This window comes from Salmo trutta, chromosome 6 (genome assembly GCF_901001165.1).
Source record: "Salmo trutta chromosome 6, fSalTru1.1, whole genome shotgun sequence".
NCBI lineage: Eukaryota > Metazoa > Chordata > Actinopteri > Salmoniformes > Salmonidae > Salmo > Salmo trutta.
In genome coordinates, this window is record NC_042962.1 from 49,563,044 (window position 1) to 49,573,369 (window position 10,326).

The 10,326-nt window shown below is 42.1% G+C and overlaps 1 protein-coding gene and 1 pseudogene across 1 annotated transcript; one reads left to right on the plus strand and one right to left on the minus strand.

Annotated features, from left to right (window-relative positions):
• The first annotated feature begins 1,333 nt into the window (after positions 1 to 1,333).
• On the plus strand, positions 1,334 to 7,541 carry LOC115196120 (2-oxoglutarate receptor 1-like). Its single transcript, XM_029756710.1, has 2 exons — positions 1,334 to 1,709; positions 6,170 to 7,541. Exon 2 carries the CDS (start codon positions 6,210 to 6,212, stop codon positions 7,266 to 7,268), a length of 1,059 nt encoding a protein of 352 aa, XP_029612570.1. The 5' UTR covers positions 1,334 to 1,709; positions 6,170 to 6,209; the 3' UTR covers positions 7,269 to 7,541.
• LOC115195135 (uncharacterized) lies at positions 3,548 to 4,851 on the minus strand (annotated as a pseudogene).
• Positions 7,542 to 10,326: the final 2,785 nt, after the last annotated feature.

Below are 10,326 nucleotides of genomic sequence, written 5' to 3' on the forward strand. Positions count from 1 at the left end.
CTCGCTTTTTTTGTAAAATAAACATTTGTTCAAAAACTCCTGTTATGGTTGTTTTGAATTTGGAGGAACAGTTGTCGCCATTTTTATGGCTGGTTTAGTTGAAACATTTGTCTGTGCATAGCACGCATGTGTTACGAGAACTAGATTCAGGTTGAAGATATGGTGTATATAAGGAAATGAAATCTAAGTGTGAGCCAGTTGGTATAGTGAAAAACAAACACGGTAAACACCAACTCATTGGCAGGTTTAAACAACTGTCCTGCATTATGCATACACTGTGTACACTACAGTATGTGTCACACCAACACTGTAGGTCCCAGTAGATTTCCACAGTAGATTTGACATACAGTAGGATCATCTCGTTAACCCACAGTATCCAATTGTCATACATTAATAGAAAATGACTCAAGTAAAAGTGAAAGTCACCCAGTAAAATAACACTTGAGAAAAAGTCTAAAAGTATTTGGTTTTAAATATACTTAAGTATCAAAAGTAAATGTAATTGCTAAAATATACTTAAGTATCAAAAGTATAAATCGTTTCAAATTCCTTATATTTTAAGCAAACCACACGGCATAATTCTCTTTCTGTTTTATTTAGGGATAGCCAGTGGCACTCCAACACTCAGAAATCATTTATAAACAAAGCATTTGTGTTTTGTGAGTCCGCCAGATCAGAGGCAGTAGGGATGACCAGGGATGTTCTCTTGATAAGTGCGTGAATTGGAGCGTTTTCCTGTCATGCTAAGCATTCAAAATGTAATGAGTAATTTCGGGTGTCAGGGAAAATGTATGGGGTAAAAAGTATATTTTCTTTAGGAATGCAGTGAAGTAAAAGTTATCAAAAATATAAATAGTAAAGTAAAGTACAGATACCCCCAAAAATGACCTAAATTGTACTTTTAAGAATTTTTACTGATGTACTTTACACCCCAGGTAACCCAGAACTGGACATCTCTATGCTACGTAGTCTGTCCTAGAGATGAAACGTAGGTGAACTTTACACCAAAACCCTAGAAACAAACTCCACATTCACCACAAAGACTTTTAGGAGCGTATGTTGTAAGGAGCATAGTATTGTAAATGAGGGCACGCTCACTAGATCATAACTACCTCTAGATACCCTTTACATTCATGATTTCAACTTGCACTGTAACATTGCTAAATACTTATAACCGCCACAGTGTTTGCCCGTTTTCACCGGCATCCATTTCTAGTTCACTAATGTCTGTCATCAACATGTATCAAGAGTATCAACCTGCCGGCTGATGCCAAATGCAGGACATGTGACATCATAGTGCAGTACGGTAACACTAAACCACAAGCACTGAGGGGGAAAAACGGCGCTCAATATACTCCATGTTATTCCTCCCTTTATTTAACTGCTGCACAGGAATGATGTACTGTACCCATAGTGAAGAGGAAGTAGTACTGTACTTCCCGTATATGTTCAATAGTTTTATGTAAAATACATCTGAAATAGGATCTATGGGGGTTCTATGCTGAAGTCAATGAGGTAACTCCCAACAAAGGCACAGTGCGTGACATGCTTGTGTTTTCCCGTAGTGGGAGACAGACAGTGCTTTAGGAGGTTAACGGAGCTGAAAGGAGGGACCAGAGGTGGCTGATATTAAAGAGAGAGGAGGAGGAAAGTCTCAGAGAGGATACCGATGACTGAGGGAGCAGCACTGTCTGACTGACTGACTAACTGTAAGTTGCCATATCATTAACTGTATCTCTAGCCTTGTTAATACCTGTTGCTAACATGCAACTTTTGTCCTGATCTTTGCCACATTCTTATCGTGCCCACTTTGTAGCCGTTGCATCTACAAATGGTATTAAAATGTGTCTTTAGCCCGTCCACTGCGTCTGCATTGGGTCCAGATTCCCTGGTGCCTCCCAGTATGCAGATTATTTGACAGATATTCTTTGAAAATAATATGAATTTATTTATTTTAAGACCTGGTGTTACCAGTCAATGATTTTAGAGACCGGTATAGTGATGATTTAAATTCAGATCAGTTTATACTTGATTGATAATATCCAAATACACTGGGTCCCTGACGACCTCCAGAGGTGGTCAGGAAGATCTGATCACGGACAGATCACAATGCGTTTTTTAATCGTCTACACCTGTCTAAAAATGTGGGCACAATCAGAATGTGGACAAGACCAGGACAAAGGACGCATTTTAGAACCAGGTATCACTGGGGCTTCTGACTCAATGTGTTCAGTACAAAGAAACTCTAAGGATCATTTTCTTTATTCTAGTATAGCGTTGATCATACTTACTAGGTGGCTTCACATGTTACAGTATTTTCTGATAGGAAGAATACATGAAGTGCCGAGTAAAAAAGTAAGGAACAAGATGAGAAAAAATAATCAGATCTGAGGTGTAAACTTTGCACTGGCATGGTGTGGAACTTTTGTTTGTTTATGCTGCCAGACAAACCTGAGACTGTCTCACACCTTTTGTGATAATGAGAGCAGAGGGAAGTAGAAAGGGTCATTTTTTATGAGTATTTTTATGTTAATAGAAGAAGTTTAGAAGTTGAAATTGTTAGAGGCTAGTGTTGAAAATTGAGGGTAAGTGACTGTATTAGAAATAGTAGTAGTACTGTAGTAGTAGTAGTAGCAGTAGTAGTAGCAGTAGTAGCAGTAGTAGTAGCAGTAGTAGTAGTAGTAGTAGTAGTAGCAGTAGCAGTAGCAGTAGCAGTAGTAGTAGTAATAGTAGTAGTATAATAATAATAATTAAAGGAATTTTACTCAGAAATGTGAGGACTACGGATCGTATCCATTTAAAAGTAATCAGATGTATTCCAGTTACACAATAGGAATACAATTAGCAAATGGTACATACCAGAAATCTTCCCGATAAAAATAATACAAAATATCCTAAGTCTTAACAGCATAGAAAATTCACTACTATGACATACAAACGTACATCAGGAGATCGGCTTACCAATGACTCCATGATCAACGTTTAAACCCATCTTTTACTCTTCCAGGAGTGGCAAATTCCAGTATCTCCCATCATCTAATTAACATCACTTTGCATGGCCCAAAACAATAAAAACAAAAGGCATAAAACTTTTGCATTCTCTAATCCAATCACCACATCTCAACACTGTGTGATAAGCGCACACCCCTGTGTCGCTCCTTTTTTAACTATCCGCCGTCCGACCAACAGAGTAACACAGTGTCTCTGTAACAACAAATCCATAGCACTTACAGTACAATAACGTATATCATAACTCATAGCTCTTTGTGAACTCTTGAAACAATCCAAACATGATCATTTAATTCACACAGTAACATTAATTTCAAGTTTAATCAGTCTTCACCTCTCCTGGCTTCAGTGACCCTAGGATTTCTGTGGGAATGTCTCTTCCTCCAGATTACCACAGATAAGGTGTGTTTGACCCCTGTGATAGCCCACTGATGGTCTGTCATTCAAACAATGTCATAAATCGCGATTGAGTCATCATCCTGTGCCTCGGCGCCAGCAAGTTGCTAGACGCATCTTCATCACTGGCCTTCATCATCGCTCACATTAGTTTACTCTCTCTATTTTCGACTACAGTAATCTCCTGTTTGGCACCTCTGGGTTGGGAAAGAATCAGAGGTGCCATAGCGAAAGGAGTACAAGTGGTCTTACGAAGAAAGGTGATCCAATATCTGCAATAGCAACACTGTATTAAAGTTATAGTTACCACAAGCAGGCTTGCCAAGACGGAACGCGCGGTATACCCAGTCCCACCGTGTGTATGTGTATTTGGCTGGGGCGATGGAGACACTAGTCGGGATAGTTGAAGTCTTCTTGACCAGGTTGACTTCGACCTGGGAGCGTGCAAGATGGTAGCAGGTATCCTGCAGAAGCTCCTGTACCATGGCCGCGGGTTCCGTCAGAGACCTGGTGCTCTTCTCATAGAAGGTGTCCTCCCACCAGGGTGCAACGTCCGTGTACATAGATACCCTGCCTAGAATGTTCAGCTGTCCCAATGGGAACTTTCAAGCAGAAAGTGTGGTTAGCTGGACAGGTCAGGCCTCCGTAGGAGAAAGAATTCATCTCACTTATCACACGCCACTGGGTATGAGACACTTGGATAGCATCAGAATAGCATGCAATGATCGTAATCTCATCCGTTTTTTATCGTTAAAAATGACCGATGGTAATGTATTACAGGTGCAAATTACATATCTTGTAGTCGCATGACAACAAGACAGAGTTGTTACCAACGTATCAGTACCATTCACACAAAAATAGCCGGCAAAGTGATCCCATTTTATGAATTGGTCTTTAACAACCACTCACGAAGGGCGGATGGAGCTTGAGTTGGAAATGTTTGGTCCGGAGAAATAAAAGGGAAAGTCATATAAAAACGAATGCAGCCAAAATATCCTCTAGAGTTGTGCATCAATAGTGGCTAACAGTTCTGCATCTTGAATATTCTGAATATTGTCTGACTTGAACCATTTCTCTAGTTCAAGTGAAACAATAAGGTCATTCGGCGCATGGCGTGGCGCCTTACCCAGGTGGAGATCCAATATCTCCTGCCGTGCAGCTGTGAACAAGTCCTGTGCATAAGTTGTACAAGCTGTATTGTGTTCCACAGTGTGGGTTTGGACAAAAACAATGTGACTAAGCTTCAATAATGTCTCAGCTTCTGACTTGACGGCCTTGATTGTAGCAGTAATGGTAGAACATACACATGGTTGCAGACACGTATTGAAGATTTCATTTCTAGTTACAAGGGCAGACTTGCTGTCCAAGCCAAACACACGTACAAAGCGTGACTTAATCGCGGCTTTGACTGGCCTTTTTGGGCCTGGTAACTCCATGTCTAATACATATCAGCTGACTAAACAATCACAATATACTGCATGGATTTCAAATCAAATAGCTACTGGTTTTCAGCCCCTGGCGCACCTGGCGCTTGGTGATGATAGTATGGTAGTATGTGTATGTTCTACCATTACTGCTACAATGAGCCTGGAATGCTGCCAGAACATTAGATATGCTGTAGGACACATGGACCGTAACTAGACTAGCATCATGCAAGAGGGTCTTGTTAATGTTTCCTTTAACGGGACCAACTTTAGGGACTGGATATGGTTATGGACACTGTGTCGGTTTGTGATAGCCGCATGTAGCACAGGAGGTTGGCGGCGCCTTCATTGGGGAGGATGGGCACTTGGTAATGGCTGGAGAGGAATGAGTGGAAATTGTCTCAACGACATCGAACACATGGTTTCCATGGCGTTTCGTGCCATTCCATCAGCTCCGTTCCAGACATTGTTATGAGTCGTCCTCCCCTCAGCAGCCTCCACTGACATGTAGTACTGTTAAAACAATACTTGGTTGACCATGAACAATTCTTTGCGTTTGTCCAGGCTTGTGAAATCAGCAGCTCACGAACCAACACAGTACATACCCTCCCTGCAGTGCTGTCCAGATGAATGGTCTGGGTCTGCAGAGGTCACCTATAGGAAAAGACTGATTATACAATACAATAACAATGTTAGGATGTGTCCTGTTGTGACGTGCAACACGCTTGCACCTATATGTGACAGGAAGCAGATCCGTCGTGTGGTAACATGCAATGAAGGGTCTGTGGTGATGTGTGCACGCACTTTCTCTACATTATGATTATGGACAGTCCTGAATGAATCATGAATAAATTACAGATGCACAAGGGGAGGGGGAGGTTAGCATTTTTGAGGGGTTTATGATATTTATTCCTCTGTAACTTTCTCACTCATTATTATTCTCGATTCATTCAGGATTATCCTTAATCATGGTAGCATTCACATTCATGTAGAAGTGTTTAGAAACATATTATGGGACCAAATACTTCACTTTCTACTACTTCAATACACATAGAAGTTAATTGGTACCAATACTTTTGGTCCTCTACTATGTACAAAAAGCCCTGTAATTTCAAAGCAAAGCCCTGTAATTTCAAAACAAAATTTCAAAACAACCGATATGGATGAAAATACCCTCAAACTAAAGCTGACAGTCTGCACTTTAACCTTATAGTCATTGTATCATTTCAAATCCAAAGTGCTGGAGTACAGAGCCAAAGCAACAACAAATTTGTCACTGTCCCAATACTTTTGGAGCTCACTATATACGTATATACTTATATATCACTGTCTCTGTTTAGGTTCCTCTTCTAGGCCGATAACAACACTCACAGCACGGTCATGTCTAGCGTCACCTACGGCGGGAACAAATCCGACTATAACTGCACCAACGTGGACAGACTGATGAAACTCTACTACCTGCCTGTCATGTACAGTGTAATTTTCGCTGTAGGGCTGCTGGGTAACGTCACCGCCATCGCCATCTACCTGGCCAAGCTACGACCCTGGAAGTCCAGCTGTATCATCATGTTCAACCTGGCGTTGACGGATCTTATGTATGTTCTGAGTCTGCCGTTCCTGGTCTACTACTACACCAACGGTGAATCCTGGACCCTGGGCGACTTCATGTGTCGCTTTGTTCGTTTCGGGTTCCACTTTCACCTATATGGTAGTATACTGTTTCTCACCTGTTTGGCTGTGTTTCGATATGTAGTCTTAGCGCATCCAATGAGGACGGCGCAGGTGCAGCAGAAGAGGTGGGGTATCTTGGCGTGCGCCGCAGTCTGGGCTATAGCCGGGGCGGAGATTGTGCCCATGCTCACCATGATCACCATGGAGAATAAAAACAACAAGACCAACTGTTTGGACTTTGCTAGCAACAACCTGGCTGTAGTGTGGTGGTACGGCTGGCTGCTGACCGTGCTGGGCTACCTGCTGCCCCTGGTGGTGGTTGTGGTGTGTTACGCCGGTATCGTTCGGGAACTAGCCAAGGGGCCCCACACCCACAACCCTTGCCGGGTGCGGGCACGCCGCCTCACCGTACTGATCCTGGTGGTGTTCGTGGTATGCTTCCTGCCGTACCATGTCCTGAGGATCCTAAGAGTAGACACCAGGATGAAGCCTGAGTCATCATGTATGCTGGAGCACTGGGTCCACGCCGCTTATATCATATCCAGGCCCATAGCGGGGCTCAACACCTTCTTTAACCTGGCTCTGTACACCCTGGCCGGGGACAAGTTCAAGCAGGCCTTCCGTAGTGTGTTCCACTGGGGCCCCTGGTGGACCAAGTTCAGGACTCACCTCAAACTCAGCCTGGCTGTCGTCAGTAAGCCCAGTAACACAGCTTTAGATGAAAGGACAGTAGCCACGGGTATGGACATCCATAGACAGGAAATATAATACAGTGTTCTACTTCATTCTGTGTGGATATTACTACCATGCCAATATATTGTCCTACAATACTGTGTATACTGTACTGTGATCCTGTAAATAGAAAACCTGTTATCAGATTTTATTATATGCCAGTATGAGGTTTACAACATTTATGTGGTTTCTATAAAAAATATTAGATACCTATAAAGAGTGACTTTATATCTACTGTATACTCTAATTGATATTGCCATATCACTTCATTATAAATAAACATTTAACAATCAACATTTAACCATCCAATATCCGTCTCAGAGCTCAGTGGGTATTTGATGCATTGTTCTGGCGTGACTTGAGAGAGAGAGAAACAAGAACATGATACATTTGGCCCAGGACCAGAAACATGCCAATATGATTCAGACACCAAATGTTTTCACTTCTATACCCATTGTTGGCACTCTCTCAGGTATGTATTTCTCCCCTACTTAACGCTCAAGAGTCCAGGAATAAGGAACACATTGGCTGGGGGGAAAGACTTCCTGCTGTTAAGTGACGTCTGTTTTACATCTTGCATTATGGAGAATCACAGAACCACTTCCTAATAAGGAAACTGATAGTAAACTGTATAATCCTGCTTTTCCTCTGGAGGCTATTTACTATAATACATTATTCATCCAATTTTATTATTTCAACAAATTTCATCATTTGATAGTATCAAGTTACTAACAAACTAGTGTCAGATTAGTGGTGCTTAAATGTTTATTTGAGGCTGTACTATTTGAGTCCCACATCAAAGGGAGGTAAGGTCCACTGTCCATCCTACCTTGTGGGAGCCCAGACCTCACTTCAGATTCAAAGCCGAAAGCAAGTATCTAATGCAAAGAAACACTTGAGTGAACTCTGACAGTAAAAAAAAAGACCTCAGTATAGCATCTTGCTACCGTAACACAATGAGAACAATAAAGAGGATAGGCTAGGATGGAAACTTGAATATGAATATAAATTAGTATGGCTATGCGGGCCACAAGTTCCTCCTGTCTCTAGTTGCAAATGATTATTGGATATTGTTTCTTGTCAACCTTTCAATCTCTTCCTCTACCATTCCAGTAAACATTGTTGAAAAGCTCCTTTGATGAATTCCCCAAATCATTAGAATCAGTGTTATGCATTTGACCCTTTTGAGAATGTGCAGGTGTATGCCAACAGGAGCATGCGGTCTCCTATCATAGTATCTACTGTCATTCAGAGGTGTTCAGATGTCCAGATTTTTTGGCAATGACGTCATTCTTCGCTACTCTCAACATGGAGTAACGTGGATGTGCATGTACTTTTGTACACATGGACGTATGTACACATACACTGCATGCGATTGCAGCTCAGTGATTTATTCTGTAGTCAGTGTACTCCCAGGCTACTCAGGGCCTGTGTCCCAAATGGCACCCTATTCCCTATAGTGCACCACTTTAGACCAGAGCCTGATCAAAAGTAGTGCACATATAGGGAATAGTGTACCATTTTGGAGGCATACAGGGATTAGTGCTGTGTTTCACACTGACTGGGAACCAGGCAGTAACTGTTTGTTTCTGTCTGGTAAAACCCTTTACAGTATTTGTCTCTTCCTTCTATCCACATATTTTCACGTTTCTCGATAACCACTTGTCTTTCGATCAGCACCCGCCCTTCCCATAGAAGTCAACTGGAATGTAAGTCGACAAAGCCTTTGTTTTTACAGGCGTCTCTACGGACCACAGATGCTTTACTATAAAAAATGTTAAAAAGTAAGATTCCCAAACATCAATTCTACATAATATGTTGCATATGACATAAGTGTACTGAGTATAAGGACTCCATGTGGTTCAGGGCTGTCTGCATTTCATTTCAATGTATATTTAAGGTAAATTAGTCAAACCCGAACCACCGGAACGACCCATTTCAATCAACAGTGAGAGATCTTCAGAAAACAAGAGGAGTGACTGGCTGGCTTGTTCTTTATAAATTATGTCGCCAAACGATTCTACTGAATGCCATATCCCTTTATGCTTCACTAACCATTTCACAGTGCTCGCTCATGTTAATGATTGTAAAAGTGAAAGAGCTCCTATGGTTAGAACAAGTGCCATTTGGAGAAGCGGTGGACTTGACACAGGTATATTTTTGTCTGAATTCTTGCAATAATGGATTTCTACTGGAATCACATTGCTTTTAAAAAAAAGCTTCACATTCTAAGTGTTATTCAGAGTAGTGCATGGTAGTAGTTATGGAGAAAAACAACTTCTCTCACTTTTACTGGGTTGACTTGATAAGAAGTAATGATGGTTGTAGAATTATTGACCTCAATAAGTCTCTCTTCTCTCTCTCCTACTGCGATAGCAATTAGATAGCCTGAGAACTGCAGCTGGGCTGAAGAGAGGCTATTTTGGGGTAAGAACACACTGACTTCCTCCTCCTCCCCTCCCTCCTCTTCCTCCCCTCCCTCCTCCTCCTCCTCCATACATCACTGGTTCTGTTCTCTCTTCATCACATCACACCAGCCTCTCTGGTATGTAGAAATCCCCAGAGTGACTACGTACCCTGATGAAGGAGAAAGGTATTCAGATAGCCTACTCTTTATTGTGTTGCGTTGGAGTCGAGCTCAATCGCACTTTAAACGCTTCATTTCACCCTGAACTGCCTGTAACCACAACTAATGGCTAACGGCGGCTCTACACTACCATGATGTAAGAGGGCTCTAATTGGTTCTGACAGCCAGCCTATTGTGCCCCCCGGTGTTTATTTCTAACATCTTAAACAGAGTTCCATCACACAGTGAGTGAGTGAGTGTGTGTGTGTGTGTGTGTGTGTGTGTGTGTGTGTGTGTGTGTGTGTGTGTGTGTGTGTGTGTGTGTGTGTGTGTGTGTGTGTGCGTGCGTGCGTGTGTGTACGTGTGAGTGTGTGTGCGTGTGCGTGTGTGTGCGTGTGTGCGTGTGTGTACGTGTGAGTGTGTGTGCGTGTGTGCGTTCGTGGATTTGACAGGGAAAGCGTGCAAAGAGAAGTGGATGTCATCAAGACTTCTCTTTGTCATGATTAACACACAATATGAACGGAAGCA